The 25,929-nt window shown below is 33.6% G+C and overlaps 1 protein-coding gene across 1 annotated transcript in view; it reads right to left on the minus strand.

Moving 5' to 3' along the window:
- LOC126771468 (uncharacterized) overlaps positions 1–23,227 on the minus strand; it is a 37,161-nt gene extending 13,934 nt beyond the window's left edge. Inside the window, exon 1 of the mRNA XM_050491365.1 lies at positions 22,837–23,227. Within this exon, the coding sequence (XP_050347322.1) occupies positions 22,837–23,193 (357 nt within the window). The 5' untranslated portion in view covers positions 23,194–23,227. The remainder of the gene's footprint in view (positions 1–22,836) is intronic.
- Between the last annotated feature and the right edge of the window lie 2,702 nt (positions 23,228–25,929).

A 25,929-nucleotide genomic window follows, 5' to 3' on the forward strand; every position in this document is an offset into this window, starting at 1 on the left:
AGAGATCACCTGTCCTTTGAATGATTTTTTTCTCAATATCGTTAGTCCTTAGTTCAATTTTTTATTTTGTGCATGTAATAAAGATATAATTATTAGTTAATTTATATACACGTTTAAATATTCAGTAAATTCAACAAACATACAGACACAAGCTTTCGCTATTATAATGTTGGTAATATTTCGATTTCGTCGAATACACAGCGTTATGTTACTAAACGAGGATTCTCTTCCAAAGACAAATAAGAGAATATGCAAGCACTTGTCTACTATCTTCCCTTTTACAGATAAATGAGTGACACATTATGTCATGGTTCTAAGAAACATCGAAGCCGCAGAACAGTGACGCAGATGTGGTATCATCCTTATGCCATAACCAGTTTCCGTCTGCGGCCATCTGCGGCGTATGTAGGGGGGGGGGGGGGTTAATTAGGTACTTTATGTCCTTTTCTGCCCATGGGAATTCTCCATTGGCTAAATTCTTTTATTCTATTTGAGATGGGAGCTTAAGTGAACCCAACGCTATAACAATCTCCAAAATCGATTAATAAACAAAAAAAAAAAAATCCACAAGCAATCAAAGTATTATATAATATACATATCTATTTATACGTATATGTATAATATGAGAACCTCTTCCATTTTTGACGTCGGTTAAAAATGAAACCCTTATCACGTTAATATAAATTTTATAATAAATGAATATATATTTTAGAAGCAGTTTTGTTAATAAAAGCTAGCATAAAGTAGAATTCGGTTAAAAAAACTACACTTAAATAACAGATTTATAAATACACATAATGTGCGTTTGTGTGTGTGTGCTATCGGCTTAGCTTAGCACATTTCAAATTAAAAGTGACCACAATGATTAGGTGTCCTTAATACAAACGTCCATGGCATTTCCAAAAAACTTGTTCTGTGACTGAATGTATGCAAATAGTAACCAATTGTAATTGATAAAAATACAGCATCCTGTTGTCATCAGGATTTCAATAAATATTTACTATTGTCTTAATTGTTATACATACAGTAATTGATTAAATTGAAGTAAATAAATCTTGCGAGATGATATAATTGTTGGAATTATCTTTATTAATGTAAATATTAGGTTTATTTATTTGTAGTATATATAGAATAGAATAGAATATGCTTTATTGTATACCAAAAGAGTTGCAGAAGTTTACAAACATAAAAAAACGAAAACTATTTATGTACAAAAGGCGGTCTTATCGCTAAAAGAGCGATCTCTTCCAGACGACCTTTGGTGAGGGACATGAAATAAATAAAACGGTAAGGAGTTGTACTGACCATCTCAACTTTTATTTTTTAAATGAACATAAATAAAAAAAAATATATATATATATATATCCTACATATTCATACATATACATATAAATAAATAAGATATACATAAACTTACATATATAATATATAAAATATGTGATTATGATAATTATAATAATATATATAGAAGGAAGGCGAGCGAATGGCTACACGAAATCACTACCTACTTCCTAATCTAGCTTCTAATGAGAACTTCGTGACGGGCTCCCCATAACCTTTGTTGACTTGACCTGGGATATGAAGCTAGAACCTCTGTATCTGTATAATCTTAAGGGAGACAACTGTGTAGGCCATATTGTTATAGTGCACAAAACACAAAACACATGTGCACTCTGTATTTCCTCACTCATAATCCTATGATATGGCAAATCCTATCAGTCAGGCGCAGCAAGAGATACGGAAGTGTACACACTACCAATTGTCAGTTTCCAGGTTGCTAATGAGAATTTTTCGACAGCAAAACTCAAACTTCTTATCGGCCGGACCTGGGACTTGAACCCAGAACCTCGGTATATGCGGTCTTATATCTAGCAAAACATCGAGGTAGTCCTATAGTATATCTGATTTAAAATAAGATTTACAAGTCTTATCTAGCTTTATGCGGCTAGAGAGCGATTGTATGGTATAATAAAATAGATTGAACGATTCTTTGATGTATTTATTCGTAGTCAGTGATACGGAGAAAATGAATATTCCAAGAGGCTATAAAATTTTACACTTAAAAGTTTCGCTTTATATTATTCATATATTACTCGGCACGGCAAACGCAACTCTGTTGAATCGGACAAAACGAATGGTGCGGCCGCCGCTTAAAACGAGAGATAATAAATTATATATGAAAGCTATAAAATGTTTAGGGGTTATGAGCAAGCATCGATTCATTTTCGATATTTCCATATAAAACTCATAATATAACTATTAAATTCGAATAACAGACTTGACAAACTGAAACATAAAACTTCTGGTTTTCACGGAACACGCCAGTAAAGCTCCCAATTGGATTTTTTTACAACACTAAATAATTATCATATTTTAGGCTGATGAATCACTCCGTTCATTAGTGAAAACCTTATGAAAATCCGTTAAGTAGGTTTTGAGTTTGTCGCGTTGTCGCGAGGGGTTTAATGCCGACTGCGGTTTAATAATCTGTAGTGACGTAAGACTAGTTAATGCTCATTTAAATTTCTTTAAATCTACTTAAACCTTGTATGTATATACGACCGCAATGAAGAAATCATAACAATTGGCACACAAACAAAAAATAAACACTCCGAAGCAATCTTTGTTTTCAAAATTGAACTAAAATAATCAATATGAATTATTCGATTAAATTAATAATAATGAAAAATAAGATTTAGTTATAAATTTACATTTAAATTTTCAACTCATGTTACTTTACGCTGTTAAATTTTAAAGTACTTAGTTTAAACAAGCTGTTTAGTTATTTATTCGCCAGAGACCGTTCGGAAATCCCTCCAGTATTGACATTCGAACTATGTCTCTTCTATTTAAGGTCAAACGATAAAACACTTATGTTGAGAGATTTATGTTTAATTATCTAAATTTTTATCATTCAGCTATTACGATAAGGTTTTGTGAGAAATGTCAATAATAAAGATTAGTCAAAATATCTTTTGAGTATACAAATAATAATTTTATTTGTATATATAATATTATGAAGAAATGAATAATATCATTAGGATAATTATTTTCTGTAATCTTTGCTCAATGATGGTTTTATTTCATTACAGTTAAAGCCCGTATTTAGTTAGAGCGCGTTTTTATAGTATAAGCTATTTATAACTAGTAAAACCCTAATCGGTCCCGATTTTAACGGAGTCCTAAGCCGAGGTCCGGCCTCACAGGAGGCACCCTTAAGACGTCCGTCTCTCTTGAGCCCTGTATGGCTCCCAACATCCGGCTGAGTTCAACTCGCCCATCCCACCCGGTGACGCTGTAGAGGCCAGTAAGGCCAACAGTATTACACAATCCGAAAAAAAAAACTAGTAAAAACGCATTTAATGTTAGCTGGAATAAGTTTATGATTAAAAAAAATGGCAGTTAAGCGCGCAATGCTTAGTACATAATTATTAGCCTACAAATCTGCGTATTATATTACGCAAACACGTGTGCGCTTTTTATTCCTTCACTCTCATAATCTTTTAATATCGTGACCCAGGTACGGAACCCAGCCTTTTATGTATTTTCATTCGATAGTCCGACCAACAAAACATTACCTGTGAGTAATATAAGAATAAATTTCGCGAAAAACTGAGTCATGCGCGTTTCTTCACACACAATGTATCAAAGAATGCACGGCTTAAACAAGTTCATACGCGATAACAGTTCCGATGTCAGGGGTTATCGAGACACCGGCAAGATGTATTTTCTCGTAAACCGTATTTCCGATTAAATTTGTAACATGCAATCAATTTCAAACATTTTATTGTATTTTTTATACGACACTTTTTTTTTTACTTCTGTACGCGCTTTTTTAAACGTTCGAAGGATGAGTGAACCAACACTGAGAACCAAGGCCGGTACTGGCTCGCTGTAAATAAAAGCAAAAATATATAATTCTCCTCTCGATTTTTGAGGATAAGGTTTGGAGCTTATTCCACCACGCTGCTCCAATGTGGGTTGGTGGAATACACATGTGGCAGAATTTCAGAGAAATTAGACACATGCAAGTTTCCTCACGATGTTTTCCCTTACTTTAAATTATAATCACAAATTAAGCACATGAAAATTCAGTGGTGCTTGCCCGGGTTCGAACCCACGATCATTGGTTAAGATTCACGCGTTCTTACCACTGGGCCATCTCAGCAAGGGTATCAAGAATAAAATAAATGTTAATACTTCTTTGGAATGAATAAAATAAAATACTAAATAATAAGATTGTTTATTTGTAACATTAAAATTGTTAAGTTGCGCTGTTTAAAGTTTTGGGTCAAAACCGGAAGATGAAGAAAAATAGTTGAAAATTTTGTATTTTAAATACAGCGATTATTAAAGTAGGTTTACCCGAGGGCTCTTCGGTAAAGTACGATTCCGCGTATTAATGCGATACTTGTTATTAATAATAAAATATCGATATAGAATGAATGATTTAACTTTTGCCTATTTCAATACACAGAAAAATTATAATTTGTTGTATGGCAACATTCAATATTGGGATTCATTCAGCGTTCTGTGGCCTTAATAGTTTAGGTGCAGCTAGTTTAATAGGTGACGTAAATGATAGAACCAATTTAAATCTAATACGACTGCTGTACAATTAGGAAATGCAACTAGTTTTGTCTTGACTGATTGAATTAATGAATGATTTTTTGTTTATAATAGGCGGACGGGCAATATGGCCACTCGATGATATGTGTTCCCATAGATGTGGACCCATAGATATTGTAAATATATTTCATTGTAAGAAATACTTACCATCCCTTACATCGCCTATGCGTCACCACCTTGGAAACTAAGATGTTATGTCTCTCATACCTATAGTTAAACTGGCTCACTCACCCTTCAAACCAAATATCTGATGAGTGGGTACTACCAATGCAAATGTGAAAAGGAATCATTAAATTTGTTTCATTAAATTGAGTCATCTTATTGGAGAAGCGAGAACAAAACTTATATGATCTCACGAACTCAGTCATGGTATCTCACTAAGAAACAGTTAAAAATTGACTTACTATTATATTAATTGTGTGTAACATTTAAATGTTAAATCATTAAATATTCAATGTCGCATATCACCTTTTGACATTTCACGATTGTGTTATTCGGCTAGTTTCGTGTTCTTACAGAGCTCTCTAGAAATGTGCTCGTGCCGTGCAACGAATAGATCACAAATCGAACGACGAATGAAGCCAAGCAATTCAAACGAATTATTTTTTTAATTGACACTGACATAAGCTAATATGCATTTCAATACTTTGCTTGAATTAAATCTCTCTCGTTTTATTAACATATGTGTGTGTATAATGCTTACGTCAACTATATTTTTTTCCTCTGGCAACACACGTCTATAATATAAATTTAATGAATCAACAATTATAACTGATGAGTATTTATTTATAGCTTTTATAATTAGAATCGAGGTTAACTTTATGATGTCATGGTTAAATAACATTATTTTTAACGAGTACTGAAATAAAGCCGATTACACATTTGCGATTCTACAAAATTATTTCTTGTGGACAGAATGAATTCCACATGTCTGAACGTGCACAGGCCGAATTATAAATAAAAGCCAGTGATGGTTCAGTATTCTGAGTTCAAGCCCGGGCAAGTACCACTTAATGTGAATAAAACATAGTAAGTAAGCCTGCTTGTGGCGGATTTAATGTACCAGGTATATACACAAACCAGCATTGGAGCAGCTTGGAGTAAGCTCCAAAAAGCCTTCTCCAAAAAGAGAGTAGTTCTTTAGCCCAGCAGGGGTACATCTACAGGCTGTTTACTTTTGCTATCACAAAAAGGCTAAGTTTTTTTATTATCTTGGGAAAAGATGGTGAAAGGTCATTAACCGTACCGTAACAGCCTGTGAATGTCCCACTGCTGGGCTAAAGGCCTCCGTACTTCTTTTTGAGGAGAAGGTTTGGAGCTTATTCCACCACGCTGCTCCAATGCGGGTTGGTGGAATACACATGTGGCAGAATTTCAGTGAAATTAGACACGTGCAGGTTTCCTCACGATGTTTTCCTTCACCGTCAAGCACGAGATGAATTATAATCACAAATTAAGCACATGAAAATTCGGTGGTGCTTGCCCGGGTTTGAACCCACGATCATCGGTTAAGATTCACGCGTTCTTACCACAGGGCCATCTCGGCTTTTTTTTTTTTTTGAATGGTCACTAAGAATATTATTATTTAAATTTGTCAGTAGTACTGATTATTCGATAGTGTACATGAAGCCTTCTACTTCGTACGTAAGAAATGTTATTGATTTGTTTCTTATTAGATTATTACCAAATATAATACTATTTGAAAGCTGTTCACGCAACTTGTAAGCAGTTTTGTTGATTGTTTAATATTATGTAATTCGTGTATTGATTTTGTTATCATAGAGCAGACAACGTTACAGAACAGTTCTGGTAATGAGCCAGTCTGAATTAAGGTACTTAAAGACTTACATGCTATTCATATATACATAATAATAATAAATAATGTCCTCCAGAATAATTTTGGTCACCGCGGCCAATCTAAAAAGAGATTAGCCAACTAAGCAGGAGAAATTATAGTGCACAAGTGTGTGCGCTAACACACATGCACTCTCTATTCCCTAACTCTCATAATCCGATGGGACGGCAATCCGACGCGACCGGAAAAAGTTCAGGCGCAGGACCAACGGCTTTACTTGCTTTCAGAGTTTCGGAATATACTACCAACTTACTTAGCTAACTTCGTACTGCTAACTAAAATATCGAAACAAAAAAAACAATATTTATTTATCGACCTGACCCGGGTTTTGAACACGTGATCATCAACCTTCGTGTAGCTTATAAGGTATATTCCGAAGCTCGGAAAGCAAGTAAAGCCGTTGGTCCTGCGTCCGACCTCTCTTCGAGTCTCCCGTCTCATCTAATTAACGTCCCGTTGGATTAATTTATCAAAATGAGTGAATAGAGAGTGCACTTTTGTTCTACGAACTAACTTGTGTTCCGTAATATGTTGTGCAGTAAATAACTGGGGTGGGCTGCCGTGGTCGAAAATTGATTAAAAGTTTGTTAGTAAAATAACAAAGAATGAAAAGATTTTTTTTTAATTAACATCATGTTTTAAAATGAGTAGGTAGTTATTTGTTAGAAATTATTCAAACACAAAATTATTAAATTTAAAAACAAATTATCGTGATTATGAAAATTATGAAGTTATCAAGTGTTTCCGCTATTAAAATAATTATTACATAAACTTTATTTTACTTAACGGCTTTTCTTAGGCTGCGCTTAATTAAAAACCTTGGCTAACGACGCTAATGTTAAATATGTATTTACGTATGGATTATTTTCTCGCTAAGCTTTTATAATTTCCGAAACGATGATTAAAACTCATTGCTTGGAAGCAGCTGATGATTAATAAGTAACCAATGAGCGTAAACTATTCAATCACACTAGTTAAAACGATCATCATTTTAGAAAATTATTCAATATTTTCAATTTGCTTGGTGGTAGGGCTTCGTGCAAGTACGTTAGTACATTAGTACGTTATTAAGAAACATATTTTTATTAGATTACTCATGCGAAATTATGTTTAAATTTTACTTAATATTAAAATGATTAGCCAGATATCAGATATTATATTGAACATGTCGCAGGTGGAGGTCGGAGGTTGAAAGTGCCATATAGTGTTTACAACATACGTCTAAAACTCGTCTGTTAATGGTATATATATATATATATATATATATATATATATATATATATATATATATATATAGTGTCCATTTCTCCCTTTTGACGAGAAAGTTAAAAGCTTGCTCCACCACGCTACTCTTATGCAGGTTGGTACGTGATACAAGTGGCTGATTTTCATTCACCACTTTGTTTTCCTCGCAATGTTTTCTTACACCGTTGAGCGTGATATGAATTATATACACAAACTGAGCACGTGAAAATTCAGTATTGCTTATCTAGATTTGAACTCGGAATCACTGATTAAGATTCCCGTTTTCTTACCACTGGACGATCACGGCGGAATCAATTTTACTTAGTATAATTAAAATTAAATTCAAATATCCTGTAAGATAATAACATATTGTTCTACGTTTTTTATCTTTTTTTATAATGAACATAATATTTTTTTTATAATGAGCCGGTTGGCGTGGTTGGTAGATATTTGCCTTTCACGCCGAAGGTTGTGGGTTCGATTCCAACCAAGGACAGACATTTGTGTGCATGAACATGTCTCTTTGTCCTAAGTCTGAGTGTGATTATCTATATAAGTATGTATTTACAAGAAAAAGTAGTATATGTAGTATATCAGTTGTCTGGTTTCCATAGCACAAGCTTTGTACAAGCTTAATTTGGGATCAGATGGCCGTGTGTGAAAAATGTCCTAGGATATTATTATTATTATTAGCCTTCTATTAATGAATGTTTAAATATGCACTAGGGATATAACATCTTAAATCTCGTAGTCGATAGCGATGTTTATGGTAAGTACTGACTCGCCATAAATTATTAAATATAAATATACAGTTACGTATCGGTTTTAATCTAAACAGCGAATAAATATAAATAAAGGTTTTGAATGTTTTGAATAGATAAAACATGGTTTTATTATAAATATGTATATATAAACTTAAAATAAATAAATAACGGCTTCGTAATGAACAAGCCGTGCAAAGGCCTCCTACTTTTGAGGAAAAGGTTTAGCGCTTATTTCACCCTGATGCCTCAGTGCGGCTTGGTGGATACATTTGTAGAATTTCACTTGAGATTTCCTCGCGATGTTTTCTTTCACGAAAACGAAATAATTTATAAACATAAATTAATCATATTAAAACTCCGTGTTTGATTTCGCACTCATCAGTTAAAATTTAATTATTTTAGCTACTAAGCCATCTCGGCTAGTGATGTTGAAAACTTGATGTTATAATTCTTTCTTTCTTTCTTGATATTGTAATATCAAGTAAATGTATTTCAAAATATCATCATCTAAACATCTGTTTTAGAACAAATTACAAGCAGGTAGAATGCAATGTGGACTTTCCGCATTTTATCACGAACGGAAAGACAAACACGCGTATACGTAATCTATTATTACGAAATGTTTACTACCGTTGAAAATATTTTATATCGTAAAGTAGTTATTTTGTGTTTAATATCTTAACAATTCTTTTTTTCATTTAAAACTTAGGAATGATATTTTATTAAAAAAGATTTATCAAACTTGTTAACACTATTTTTTTGTTTTGAAATAAGAATATATATATATACAATGTACATTATTGATTATGTATTTCATTTGAAAAATTGACTATTTATTAAAATCCCATCAAATATATATATATAAAATTCACATAGGTCACATGATATATATGTTATATGTAAAAAATGTACATAATATAAGAAATTAGCTTACAAATAAATAAACTATACTAAAATAAAAAAGCGTAAAATTATTAAACTGCACTGCAATTTAAAGTCTTAACAAAAAATACTAAATTTAACTGTTGACAATGTTGCTCTTCTTTCACTTATTGGTTTAAAATACAACATTTAGGAGAAATGTCTGACTGCCTTCTGTCCCAGACAAGCCAATAAGTTATGAATAATTATTCTTTAAGTAGTCGCGCATTAGTATGCAAGTGCGCGTGCGCAGCGAAGGACATTACCACATCAAAGGAACGGTAACGGGATATTATGATATTCGAATAAAGCTAACGCAACGCTGGTCGGCTTAAAATCGTTGAAACGGTTTATATCAAAATCGGATTAGGGAAGTTATTTATAAATTTATTGACGTATTTTTTTCCAGTAGATTCGAGGATACTTGTCAAACTCTTTCACAATCGCTTTGAATTTAAACAGCGAAGCCGATGAACAGCTTTTTTTTTTTAATTTGGGAAATTAAATTAGAGAAACTTTCTGTACTGGGGTTTGTGCGGTTAGTGGACCTCGGGTCTGTCTGTGGTATATCTTTTGTCTGTAAGTGTAATGTGTAAGTCTGTTTTTGGTCTATCTTTACAAAATGTCTAATTTCTATTTAAAAGCATTATGTCCAGTAATTTATTGTAAAATAACTGAATAATTTTCGATAATTGTATTATTTAATTCTATACGATCTAGATAATAAAGAAGATATTTATGAGGCTTAAACAGACAACATAATAAAGGAGTACAAACAATTTTTATTGTAAATTATTTATTGTTAACTAATTTTAAACTACGAGCGATGTGTTGTATTGTATGTCAAAGTATTCTAACGCGGCTTCTGTTATAAATGAATCTATCATCCTTCTGTCCGGCGAACATGTTTTGTTCGTGTTTATAATTGTATTAATACCCATGACAGATTTGTATCGTTTTGTTTTTTCCCTATACGTAACACCAAACATAAATAACGAACGAAAAAACGACACTACACATGCAATGATAGAAAGATGAGTTAGGTAACAAACAGTTTCGTTCTTATATCTGTTAAACCGTAAAATAAATTGTTGTAATAAAATTTTGTATGAAAGAAACCAGTTTCTGAATCACGCTAACGTTTGGTTCACCCCGATATATATATAGGGCCACGAGTTTTCAAATATTGAGTATAAACATATATATATATGTATCCCTACCGACTATCTCATAATCTATCAATCTCTTAGGACCCTCACTCATAGGACACCCTAATGGCCGAGTCTCGCTCACTATCACTATGACGCTGTAAAACAAAAAACAATATTAAAAAAATAGAGTTGGCATTTTTGTTTTCTTTTTATAGAATAAGGTTAGGTGGATGAGGAAATGGGTCACCTGATAGTAAGTGGTCACCACCCTCCGCCCATAGACATTGGCATTGAATGAAATGTTAACCGTCGCTTACATCGCCAATGCGCCACCAACCTTGAGAACTAAGATGTTATGTCCCTTGTGCCTGTAGTTAAACTGGCTTACTCACCATTCAGACCGGAACAAAACAATACCAAGTACTGCTGTTTTGCGGTAGAATATCTGATGAGTGTGTGGTACCTACCCAGACGAGCTTGCACAAAGCCCTACCACCAGTGAAACATTTATGGTACACTTTGCTTTCATGCAATTACCACGCAATAATAGCAAGTGTCAATCGGAAATACGGAAGTGGTTTTGGATCGTGAGTGTCACCATAAACACTCAAAATACACAATAAAAATAGTATTTTTTATGAAAAGCATGAATGCAAGGCCCAAAACATAAAACGCGATACCAACTAAATTAAAAATCTTAGCATCTGATAATAAAAATATTAAAACATAAAATGAATGTATTTTATTTATTAAGAAAATATCAAACAATAGTTCTTACTCAACAGTTGGCTACGTTATGTCTCGACGACAGTTAAATTTAACTCGTAATGTGATTTACAACTTAGGACTAGACGCAATTCACGCAGCTTATTGACCCGAGGGGTATATTTACAACAAAACGCTTTTTTTATTTATTTTAGAAATTAAAGAGATAAAAAGTGAATTTAAAAATATATAAATTCATATATCATTAATTATTTATTTGTAATTTATAAAAGACAATATAATCAAAATGTAGGTAATTACTTCATTTAATTATCACAAATTTTATATAATTAATCACAAAATTACAAACTTAACGATATTTTATACACGAAAGGAACAATTCAAATTAATTATGCGCAAAAAAAGCTTTTACAGATCACAAAGAGTTCTCACTTTGATAGATGACAACCACCATGGTAACCGCGCATACAACATAGAAAAAAAGGTCATTGACAGTTACGACGTATATGCTACCAGAGTATCGAGTCGCACAGATAATCGCTAACAATCTATACTCATTAGAAAGAGGTAAAGTAAGTTTTGAGGTTGTAGGGGGTAATCTCTGGATCTATTGAATCGATTTTGAAAATTCTTTTACCGATAGAAAGCCACATTGTTTGTAAGTGTCATAGGTTACATATATATATTTACCCGAAAAATGAAAAGACTTTTCATAGCAGTCGGATTTGCAAAATAAGTCGGAGAAGTTAAGCATAGTTTAAGAGATAATATCAATATCAATCAATCAATACGCGAGACAATTTTATTAATGTTCGGCCATCGCGACTTTTGGCAGTCAGGAAATAAATCATAGTACTCAATACTAACCGAACCACGCTCTTAATTTCATCACAAGTAAAAATATTTACCGCCCAACGAAGTAGGCACGAGTCAGCTAGTATATGTATATATTGCATGAAAATCAATAAACATTATAGTGGGTTCTCTCGCTTTGATTTTTGTCGATCAACTTCTAAATCGAAGTCGAATTGATATATCTAAGTTAAATCGAGTTAAAGCAAAAAAAAAACGATTTAATACATCTTTTTTAATTTAATGTTTGTTGTAAAATGTTTTGAGCAACAAATATTGGTAAAATAAAATCGTGTGAACATGCTAGTAACTCTACTCCAAGCATTTTTATTCCATTGAAAGGTTAAAGAATGTTTACATGATTTTAAGGTTAGTAAATTTATTTATGTTCGTCATTTGGCCGCCTTACACACACATGGCACTCGTTGTACTTGTTCTAAACATCGTGGGAAAGATGAGACAAACGACACACAACATGTTATATTTCGCAAGATTCGTAAAACATTATGAAACTCAGTAACGTTATAAAAATCGTAAAGTAACCGCCAGTATAAGTCTCACTGATCAAAGATACCACTCCTCATAAGGAGACGGCTTAGATTATTCCATCACGCTTCTCCCAATGCGGGATTCACAGGGAGCAGAGTTTCATCCGGCGCACGCTCACCATGATGTTTTCCTTCTCGGAAAACACGAGATGAATTTTAAATACATATTTAACTTATTTAGCCATTTGGTTTAAACCAGAAATCAACGATTAAAGTTCACTTGTCACACTAATCTCGGCTCTCATAGTTAGTCTATTTTATTCAATAAGATTGTTCGGCCCATCGGTAATAGTTGTATCTTGGACCATTGTTATATAAACGTTTAAATATCTAAGTAAATATTACCCGGTTAAAGAACAAAACTACGAAAAAACGAATTCTTCTTCACTAGTTGAAAAAACACATATTCAGAGAAATCCACAAACCAACGTACAATAATTATCACAACACACACACACACACACATACACTCATGCACGCACATTTCAATATTCCACACGTTATAATATTTCAGTTTTTTATTCAATTACTATTTTTATTTTATTTTTAAATAAGTCTACACGTATAAATAGTAATATTATATATAAAGTAATTTATGGGATGGCTCTGGTCCCTAAGACACTTCCTTGTTTAGGTATCTTTAAATGTATGTACAAAAACTATTTCAATAAAGATTTTATTATCATATAATATCTGTAGAATAATCTTTATATCTTCTCCTTAAGAGAAGAGGTTTTGCCCACCAGTGGGATTTATCTGGGATACTGTACTATTGTTTTTATTATTAAGCAATGCTTTTCAATTCCAATCTAAATCTAAGCCCTTAAAATAAAAATTCACGCGTCTAAAGTACGAGACGAAAGTCTTCTACATATTTCAACTCTTTATGTATAAGGTTTAGTTAAAACAATGTGTTAATAGTCAGATAGATTATCCTAAAATAATATTAAAGTTGTTTAAAATAATAATTAAAAAAGTAAAGCTCATGCAGATCAGTACTCGTTACAAATTGGCGTCAAAATTCATTATTCAAACAGACTCGTATAAGCGATTTTGTATCAATTCAATGTACCAACTGTTCAAAGTGTAGATTCTTCTAGGAACTGGCAAGAATAGAAAGTAGTTACTTATACATAGTGTGCAACTTTGATTTTGCTACAACTTAAAAATAGCTACAAAATTAACTTATACAAAAGATGATCTGATTATGAACAGTCTGGCCGAATACAGAATCCCACGAAGACCAACAGCACCCCCTCAAGGAAGATTACTGGCACACACACCGAGTCCATGAAGGACTTGTCCTCGTAGAGTCTAATGAAAGCTTGTATTTTGTCAGCAACTATCCTAAAATTAAGATTGGGATGCTGCCTGGTAATAAAAAAATGAAAATATATACCAAATCACTAACAGTGGATCTCCACTGTTCACTAACAGTTGGTCTGCGGAGATACAAATTATCAAAATAAAAAAAAAACTCGCTTAGCGCAACTTTTATAAAAATATAACGATCTGACAGAGCCTTATCCATACGTGATAACTTTTTGAAACGACCAGTCTAGACAAAAAAAAAAAATAAACCATTGATAACAGAAAACAATTTATACCAGCAATTACCATTGTCAAGCCTAGGGGACTTGAGCATGCAGCCAACGTAACAAAATGTGAATGGCTGCTAAACAGTTGTCGCATTTATAAGACTCTTTAAATAGATTAGCGACGCCTATTCAATATTTAATTAACTACACACTGCCGTCCTAATACGAGTACCATTGAACAGTTGAATAATTCAACTTTTGTTCATTAAATTTATTACCGGATATAATATAATAACTGGTAGCGAGTAAAAGCACTAAAACGTAACTCATTAAATAAATCCGTGTTTAAATAACATATTTATGTAATTTAAGTATCGTGTTGAGCAGTTAACATTTTTAAGCATAAGACACTTCACTTTCACAGTTATAATATTAGTAAGGATTCTGTTCCAAAGCGGATTGGATACACATGAGGAATTTTTTCCAAAAAATTCAGATTTCGTCAAAATTTCTTCGTTCACCGAGCACAGGATGAATCATAAACACAGACTATACCTACATGATCTAAGATGTTTTTTTTTTTTTTTTTATATCGCCGGGAGGGCAAATGACTCTACTCCACCTGATGGTAAGTGGTAGTAGAGTCCAAACGCGACGACGGCCAGTACAGACGGGAAAAACGTTCTGCACTAGCCGCCTTCGCCTTGCCGGCCCGCAAGATTTTACTGGTGGTAGGGCTTTGTGCAAGCCCGTCTGGGTAGGTACCACCCACTCATCAGATATTCTACCGCAAAACAGCAATACTTGATATTGTTGTGTTCCGGTTTGAAGGGTGAGTGAGCCAGTGTAATTACAGGCACAAGGGACATAAAATCTTAGTTCCCAAGGTTGGTGGCGCATTGGCTATAAGCGATGGTTGACATTTCTTACAATGCCAATGTCTAAGGGCGTTTGGTGACCACTTACCATCAGGTGGGCCACCACATATGCTCGTCCACCTTCCTATTCTATAAAAAAAAAAGATGCCTCTTCACGCCTCGTTTGAAGGAACTCGGGTTGTAAGAGGAGGGGAATACGTGAGCTGGTAAGGAATTCCATTTTTTGGAAGTGCGACAAAGAAAGGAGTTGCCAAATTTCTTTGTTCGCGATGGAATTGATGTCACAGTTAGGCGGTGACATCGAGAACCAGCTCGCGTGGACTTAAGAAGGAAGGGGGAAGCAGGAATTAGAGAGAATAATTCCTCAGAGCACTCGCCGTGATACAGTCGATAGAAAGCGCTCAGTGCTGCTATCTCACGACGCAATTGTAAAGGTTCAAGGGTGTTTGTGACCTTTACGTCGCCAATAATGCGTACGGCACGTCGCTGCAACCGGTCCAAGCCCTCAAGTAGGTACTTAGCGGAGCCATCCCAAAGGTGCGAGCAATATTCCACGCAAGACCGTACCTGTGTTTTGTACAGCAGGCACAGTTGTTGTGGCGTGAAAAAGCGCCGCACCTTGTTCAGAACTCCGAGTTTCCGTGAAGCTGTTTTTATAACAGCCTCGATGTAATCCCTTGGACTAAGGTCGCAGCGAACGTCAATCCCCAGCATGGCGATTTTGCTTTGCATCACCAGCGGAGTACCACACAGGGAGGGAAGAGGGGAAAATGTTGACTTTTATTATTTTTGTTATATCCTTTGTGCTTGTAATAACACTGGCTCACGATTTAAACAAGGCAACAGCGAAACAAAGAATTTTCACAAATTCCTAGCACTTGTAAAGTTCAAATTCTTGCTTTGTTATGCACTATATTTATAAGTCTAGCGTAGCTAAATACTTCAAATAGTGCAAGTGATTTTGCCAACGGACATATTTCACGTAAATGACTCACGAGATAAATGTCAACCTCGTGTTATTTCTCGCATGCGTTAAATATGAAATTATTTATGTTTCAAAGCAACTGTTTTGTTTGCATTATGGTATTATTTGCTAAATAATTAAATTGATATTACAACAAGTGTGAGTGGAAAACTTACATTTTTATATTGTGAACTTTATATATATATTTTTTTTTCTATAGAATAGGAAGGTGGACGAGCATATGGGCCACCTGATGGTAAGTGGTCACCAAACGCCCTTAGACATTGGAATTGTAAGAAATGTCAACCATCGCTTATAGCCAATGCGCCACCAACCTTGGGAACTAAGATTTTATGTCCCTTGTGCCTGTAATTACACTGGCTCACTCACCCTTCAAACCGGAACACAACAATATCAAATATTGCTGTTTTGCGGTAGAATATCTGATGAGTGGGTGGTACCTACCCAGACGAGCTACCAAAGCCCTACCACCAGTAAATATATATATATATATATATATATATATATATATATATATATAGTATATCTATGCGTTTTATCTTTTCCTGCTTATATTCTCAATGGGGATTAGCGTTTCTGGAGACATTATGGTGCACATGTGTGTGCGCAAACACAGACATTATTTATTTACTCACACTCAAGATCCTATGCGAACACAGGGCAGAAGGCGCAGGAGCAACTGCTTTACGTGCTGTCCAAGGCAAGAGAGTGTATACTGGCAATTACCAAACTGGGCAACTACTGAGAATTACTTGATAGGAACTACAACGGAAACCAGAACCGGAACCATAGTCCTTATGTCATTTATTATATAAAATATTTTTTCTAACCTCTTAACTATAATTTCATCCATAACAAAAAATATTTTCATACGAAAGAAAATCACACAAAACGGTTAGTAATTACATATTCCCGGCGGGATTCGAACCGTTGAACTTCGACCTGATAAAATGATTGTCTTCACACCAAATAATAAACGCGTCCATTAAAACAAAAATACTTAACTTTTACCGATAACGACTTGTAATGCACAGAATGAAATACTAAAGTGACACAAAGATATTTTATACAGTATACACGTACATTTAAGGGACTGTAAAATTTCAAATGGTTTTGTTTATGCATCTAGATAGATTAAGTTACCAACTTACTTCAGAAAAAAAAAACATCCTTTACACAATTACTACTTTACATACATCAATTATTTTTTAAATAAACTAGATTTAATAAGATATAGGTACTATGTGATTTAAATTTTAAAAAAGGCTTTTAGTTCAACGATAAAATACGCGTAAGCTCAGTTCTTCCTACCGGCACATCTGTGCCGCCGAACCAATTCATTAATGCCCTAGGCTACGAACGGGAAGCTGTGTCGCATGCGCAAACGCATAATAATACGTACTGCGTATAATGATAAGTGACGCGATTTCTTTTAGATGAATTGTATATGATTGCAATAAAAATATAAGAGACAAAATTTGTGAAAAGAAAGCGATATTTTAATTACAGAATTCTTTGCTTTCGAGAAATGTTTATTAATATAATAATATTTTATGAGTTATGGTACCTGCTATCCGTAAGTATTTGAGCTGCATGTTGCAAGAGAGATAGCTTCTAATCTGCGGCGGTGAGGCGGAGGCAAAATTTCAATTCGAGCTGGGGTAGTATAGACTCGTAAAAAGTGTAAAATTACACTTATGTCGTCAATAGCCTAAAATTGGGGGAAAACTGCTAAGCGCAGCTACTCATATCAGTAATATTATATACAGAGATGGTAAAAATCCGCTACTCAGCTGCATTTGTTTTTTGTTTTGTTATGGTATCAGTGGTGCCATTTAACTTTTGTTTTGTGAGTAAAAGAAATAACCTCTACTTGAAATATTATTAAGACTAGAGATTAAAAGGATATCCGGTAACAATCCGGTATCCGATCTTTCCGATCTTATTTTGATATCCAGTCAGATATTTAAAAATACGATTTTTCTTTAATAAACTGTAATGAAAATATATAGTGCACAATTGAATTATAAAATAACGATTTTTTATTGATTAAATAATTAGGACTGAAAACGAATTATCACGCCATAAAAAAAAAACTTAATAAGATAGATTAAAAAATAAACGAATTCCACTAGGCAATTTAATTTTGAATACTTAATTCAATGAATAAGTAATATTTTTTAAGTTAATTTAATTTTGCAAAGACTTTGTTTACATTCGTCGGTAACAAGCGCTTTTACTTATGTATTTTCATACACAAGGACAACTTCTGAAAACAGTATCTCAATAGTGCAAAGAAAGGATTGACTAATATTATAATAAATATATTTTGATTTCGAATATAATTAATGCCTATTGTCTCCTTCTAACGGAATACATGATCGTAAAATATCATAAACAAAGATTAATGCATGTCTTTATTAATAAATATGATCGTATTTTGTTACTGTCACATAAGTTGAGAGCTTTTAGGCGACAAGGAGACGAAAATAACTTTTCAGTTATTTATTAAAACTTTTTTTAAAAATACCGGCATAAATATAAAGGTTTAATTGGTAAGACGGATGCTGTGGCGGCCTTTTATCAATGCGGAGCGAGAATCCAGTTTGGCACTTCTTTGATTTATTTTGATTTGAATATAACGCTATCATTTTAAAAAGTCAGTATAACCCGGGCTTACAAAGAGAGTATTATAAATGTCATTTTATTTATGAGAACCAAGATCTCCCAGTGGTTAAAAATCATGAATCTTATCCAAAGATTATATATTAAATTCCTATGGATTTTTGTGAACGTAATATATATTTATAATTCATCTCGTGCTTAGTGGTGAAGGAAAACATCGCGTGGATGCATTTTTCGGATGAGTATCCACAAACCCGCATTGGAGCAGTGTTGTGATGATCCAAGCCTCAAAAGGAGAAGCCTTAACCCAGCAGTAGGACATTTACAGGTTATTATTTACTTTGGATTTAAAAATGGCAGCCAACCTCATGCTCTCCCATGCAATAAATAACCTCGATATGTTTACATTTTATGCATAAAGGCGTTTACCAAAGAAGCACATGTTAGGGTTTCGTACATTCGATCAAAAAACTAATATTAAATAATCATTCTCGCGTCCGTCTGTCAGACTATTTTGTATTTTGATTTATTCATATGCTTTATTTATTTCAGCTAGCTAACACGTGAAATATTTAAATATGTGGATTAAAAACAAAACTAAACCAGTTTTATCGAACAGCTTAAGCTGAACTCTTGCTCGTACTCCTGGTGCTGCTTACCATACAATCATGAAACAAATTAAAGGGAAATCGGGAGCTCTGACGTACCCTGGCAGAAGTCTATGACCAGTGCTTGATTCTCAGACGGATGGATGTATGACGATTGGCTGACAACGTTAGTTACTATTTATGTATTATAATTGAGCGTGAGGTGGCACTTTTTAATTTTTTTTCTATATATATATTGTCTTAGTCTTTATTAAAATAGTACGGATAGTTTTTCAACGCGAGTCAGACTCACACTTCGGTTTTTTACATTAACGGTCATAAACAACGGGTGAAGATCAGAAAATAGGCTTTTTAGAGCAACCAGTCAGAAGTCACTGCCTCAAACTTATAATAGGTTTAAGAAGTTTATTTCTCATGATTCTTCATTAATTAGTTCTTTGGGTAAGCTATTGTAAAGTAGTGCCCTATTAAACAATATGGTTCTTGAATCATAAATTTTTGTTCTGGCTTTTGATATAATATTTATTACCTATTTATTACAACAATTTCAAACAAAATAACTAATATAAAATTGTTATAAAAAAACGGCACTTTTTAACACGGATATTAAACATTAAAAGGTTCCAATATTTGTCACAGTTTGTAGCTTTTTGGCATAGTGAACATTTTTGATTTCATTTACATTGCCAAGATATTGCCAACTAAATTTTCTACACTGTTATTATCCAGTGTTCTTGTAAACATATGAGCCGAGATGTCCCAGTGGTAGGAACACGTGAATCTTAACCGATGATCGTGGGTTCCAACCCGGGCAAGCACCACTGAATTTTCATATGCTTAATTTGTGATTATAATTCATCTCGTGCTATACGGTGAAGGAAAACATCGTGAGGAAACCTGCATGTGTCTAATTTTACTGCAATTCTGCCACATGTGTATTCCACTAACCCGCAATGGAGCAGCGTGGTGGAATAAGCTCCATACCTTCTCCTCAAAAAGGGAGAGGTGGCCTTAGCCCAGCAGTGGGACATTCACAGGCTGTTACTGTTACTTGTTAATAGTAAAATATTGGTATTTACAGCGGCGTCTGCGCTGACCATTACGATCAGTAAATTTTATTATTTATTAAAATGTTTTTTGATATATATTCATGATAACTACCCCTGAGCACTAAAGATGTGCCTTCTGAATCAAAAAAAAATCACAAAGAAGCACTAACTGCGCAGGACGTATTATAGCGCACAAGTGTGGGCAAGCGCATGATATCGTAATATAATGGATGTCAATTTGATAAAGAAAAGAGATCAGGTGGAAGCGCAACAGCTGTATTCCTTTCTCGTCTTAATTATTAATCGCCCCACCTGCGATTTAAGCTCGAGATTCTAGAATACTGCGGTCTTAAAACCTGTCTAATGAGCGAGTGCTAACTACGCAAGTGACTTATGAAATCTAAGAAGAATATTGAAATAACTGTTAAGTCTACCGTAGTTTCCTATCGTTATTTGTCGATTTTTATTTGTTTCATTTACACAACTAATAATTAAAATGTTTTAATTATCTTCATTTTTTTTAGAACCAGACTACATCGGCGAAGACAAGCAAAATAAACACAAGTTACGTATCGCCTATTTACTACTTATATTCCACCTATAAACCACATATTATATAGATTATTCTATTCAAAAATATGGACACCAAAGTACGTTCGAACCGGCCACCGAGTAACGCAACAAAAAAATAAGACCAAATTGATAACCTCCATATTTTTAAAGTCAGCTAAAAATAGGATTTTTTTTATTATTATACGAGACGTTAAAATAAATGTAATGATCCTTAACTAGGGAGTTTTACTTGCTTGGAGACTGCATTATCTCTTTCATGGACAGATCAGTTCAACGGTGCCAAATTATTGTAATGCTATTCAAATTACCTTTATTTGACAAGTTTTAAATCGATACACTTAACTTAATCGACTTACTTTATTTGTTTATATATTAACTTAGTATATAAGTTAATCATACTTATTACGTGTAAAAACGGTTTAATTGAACTTAATATAAACTTAATTATGCGTGGATGAAATTGACTTGTAACTAGTATATCGTTTGTCTGATATTGGTTTGAATTCGTAGTATTCACGAGACACGCAAATACAAACAGACACACACAGATACATCTTTCTAATAACACAAGAGATTCTGACAAACTCAAAACTTATAAGATTTCATTTTTAGGTTAAACCCATCCTCACAAGTTACTCCATCAATTGGTGAAAACCGTTGAATAGTTTTTGAGTTTATCGCGTTTAGACAGACAGACAGACGCGGCGGATGGATTACCGAAAATTGAGGAGATACAATTATTACAACGCTTTTTGGTAAATAAAATAAAATCTAAAAAAAACATCCGTTCTCTTGGTTTAAAAAAAGATTTCAATGAGTAGCTTACTGGTTTCCGCTCACGACTTCACTCGCACGATAGGATGAGGGGGCAGGTATTAGGTAAAAAAGGAGTCTATGACCTTTCTTGGGATTCTTCTTGCTCATTACCAAATTTCATCAAAATTGGTTCAGTGGTTTAACCGTGAAAGAACGATACCTACTTTCGCATTTACAATATTAGTATTGATTCGCACTTGTGGCAGAATTACAATTTACTCTTAAAGAAATATTACGACCGTTCACCTCCCAAACGAGATGAATTATAAGCATAAGTTATGCAGATAAAAACCGAATGGTTCTTATCCGTATTTGAACCAGCAATCCTCGTTTAAGAACCACGTGTCATATATCTTTGTCATATTACACGATTTGATGACTTTCATATCGTATGAATATGTTTTATAATGAGTCTTATCGAAAAAATGTTGTTTATATTTACGTAAACCGTTTAGCAACTTCAATTGTTTACATAAGATATTATAAATTAAATTTTTATAATAGATACGTTATGCCAGAAAATCCTACAGAAAATTAACATTAATGTTCTATTGGTTGAAGAACACTCAACTGTAAGGTATATTCGTTTACAAACTCGAAACTCACCGCAGAAAACGGCCGTGCAATGTCAGAAAGTGGTATGCGACATTGACCATAATAATTATAACAAGAATACACGCATCATAAAGACGATTGTCAACATTTTAGGGGGAGCAATGAAGTGATTTCTTAAAGAATAGCTGTTCAGCTTAAATCTTATTAGTTGAGTCTCCAGTGTGGAAAATAATAAGAGTACATCCATTAGATGGACACTCGCCAAGGACGAAAATAATTAATTGATAATAATAAAATTTTTATGTTTGTAATTAAACTGGCTCACTCAGTCCTCGTATTATGATAAATGAATGAATTTTAATATACAATATTGATTGTTCTAATAAGATTGTTGCGAGATTTAATAATGATAAATAGAGGATTCCTAATAAATAAAATGAACAAATTGTTATATCAAAAGCATCATGCAAATAAATTAATTAACTAGTTTTTTGGTAATAATTAATTTTTTAACTCACATCATCGTTCCAGTATCCATCACTGTATTCATCATTCAGACGTTCACTCTTATCATCCTCCCTCATCCTCTGCATCTCCTGCACAACTCCTCTCAGCTGGTCATCACTCATCGACCCCCACAATTGCATCGCCGACAATAATTCTTCATCATCCTCGCTGAGCTCGGCCGGCGTGAGGGAATTTAACCTTTCCAATTTAGCGTATAGTTTATCGTTGAACTTTTTTGCCGGTGCAACTGTTATTTTTTCTAACTTTTCATATAGTCTGTCTAATCTATCCGCGAAGGACGGGGAGTCCGTCACGTACGCGGGTCGGATCTCGTTCGCGACGAGCACGAGCAGGAGCAGGCACAACATGGCGCGATCGCGGCGAAGCGTCAACTGGCCACATGGCGCGCTCGTCGGGCACACGCGACTATAACTGAGTTACTTGAATATCGTAAGGTCGTTATTTTGTAAACGTTAAAAAAATATTATTTTCGATTCACTTTGAACTTACTTTACTTTTCTATGTTAAGCACTTTATTTTAGTGATTTAGGATCAAACCTTTTTGTTTTTGAACATGATGAAGATATACAAAAAAATTAAATAAATCGTTTTTATAAATGATCTCTAGGCTTGGCAGAAATGTATGTGCATAGAAAAAAATATTGAAATACTAAAATTTATTTATTATCCGTACTCAAAAAATATTACAGAAAACAATTAAGTGTTTTGCTTTTTTAAACATTCCGTTTAAACTATTAATATTGTTTCTGGGTTGATTAGTTTGGAATTCAAGAAAAAAAAGAGAATTCCAAATTAGTAAAGACAGAAAGAGAGAAATCGGTGTTTAACGAAACACCGCTAAACAACAAAAATAAGACCATATAACATTATTAGCGCGAATAAAAACAGTAAACGTTGACCTTTAACGAAAAGAACGATTACAATGTGAATTGTAATTAATATTTAATTAATCATATTTTTTGTAGCGTTAATAATAGTGACATCTGCCCGAGACCGGCTGCCGATACGTGCTTATACGAGATATAAATAAGAACCCGGCTCAGACCTCGGACCATTCATGCCCCGTCTGGGTTCGATTCGGGAGCGATGTACTCACGATAACTTATTCATTTCTATTCAACCTCCTCGAAATATCATTAACGTTTTCCAATATAAAATTTGTTTTTATTTTATTATTAAACTTTCTTAAATATTTAAGAAATTTATGAAAATAAAATCCATTGTCAGTATTGTGCTGTTGAGTATGCGTTCAAGGCCGTATATGTTATTTATTTATATATTTTATAAATAAACAATTAACCATTGTATAGTAATGTAAAATAAATAATATATAAACTAAATAACATATCTAAGATTGAATTAATAACTAATTATAATAATTAAAACACAGTTAAATAGTAATAGGTTAATTTATAAAATATTCACATAATTTATTTTTTAAATAATCGTATTGTCAAAATTTGGTTAAACATTTTCGGGGGTATATTGCAATTACAAATAAAAAAATCTTATTAGGTCCTAACTAATATTAAAAGCGATAGTGAGTTTGTTTGTTTATTACACTTTCACGTTTTAACTGAATGAAAAAAAAAATTTAAACGCGTCAGGGGTACAAGGACATCACGTACCGAACACTTGCCCCCACACGTGGGTGAAGCCACCGGCAGAAGCTAGTTGTTTTATAAATTTTGACCTTAAAAATGTTTGCCTTGCCTTCACGTTTCTGTTGGAACCCTTTACATATATTTACAAATCAAATAGTAACGGGACAGCGTCTGTATATAAACAATTTTTTTTTTCAATATGCTGGTAATACTTCCACCGCTGGTCAGGTTATCATTGATCCACCTTATTGAGTCACGAGTGCTTATGTTTCAGAATTATAAGCGATTTAAGACATGAAAATACAGCGGTGGTGAGGACTTGCACCTGCGACCTTTAGTTAATCCCCGAGAAGCTATCTATGGTGACGTAATAGATTGCATTATTAACATCATTATTTTATCGTCGCTTTTATGAAAACGATTGTGATTGCTTCAATTTGCATGTTACCAAAATGGTGATGGGTATGAATGTTGATGGATATAGGGGACGGGGGAGGCCGAAAATGTGGATGGATTGCGTAAGAAAAGATATGTGTATGGAAGTGGCAAGTGCTGGTGACGAGTGACAGAGAGAAATGGAAGGAAAAAACATGTTGTGCCGACCCCACGTAGTGGGATAAGGACAGGAAGAAGAAAATTGTGATTGCTTCAAATTTAATCTTTAAGCGTCAATAGCCTAATGGTTTACGGGCCGCCTAGCGATATAAATAGTCGCAGGTTCGACTGACATGATTGGCTATTATCGTCCCTACTTTTAACCTAAGCTTTACGATTAATTAATTTTAATAAATAGAAATAATTGTATTTTCCTTAATGACAATTGCTACTTTTCATTTTTTCAATCATTAAACAATTTTTGCATCCTAACGTAAACATATTTCAAGTTTTCAATGGGACAGTCCCAATGGGACTCTTGAAGTACGTGCCCTGTCATTAAAAAGTCATTAATTAAAAAATACGAGATTTTGCTCTGACGAAAAGTATAAATATGTATATTTGTTATAATTTGTAAAAAATTAATCACATATTAAAAAAAATATGGCCTAGTGGTTAGAACGTGTGAATCTTAAGCGATGATCGTGGGTTCAAACCCGGGCAAGCACCACTGAATTTTTATGTGATTAATTTGTATGTATAATTTATCTCGTGCTTGACGGTGAAGGAAAACATCGTGAGGAAACCTGCATGTATCTAATTTCATTGAAATTATGCCACATGTGTATTCTACCAATCCGCATTAGAGCAGCGTGGTGGAATAAGCTCTAAACCTTAATTTGTGATAGAAACGTAAACGTGGTGGAATAAACTTATTATGAATCAAAAACATCCAACGATAAATCATTTCATTTAATAAAAAAACATATATTTTATTTTTTCTATAATAAAATCCCGAACATGAAAAATAATTAAGCTATATTATAAAGAGATATTTTATAAATATCTCAATAATAAAAGCGTAGAGTTAATTTTCGTTAAATT

Source organism: Nymphalis io, chromosome 10, assembly GCF_905147045.1.
Source record: "Nymphalis io chromosome 10, ilAglIoxx1.1, whole genome shotgun sequence".
Lineage (NCBI taxonomy): Eukaryota > Metazoa > Arthropoda > Insecta > Lepidoptera > Nymphalidae > Nymphalis > Nymphalis io.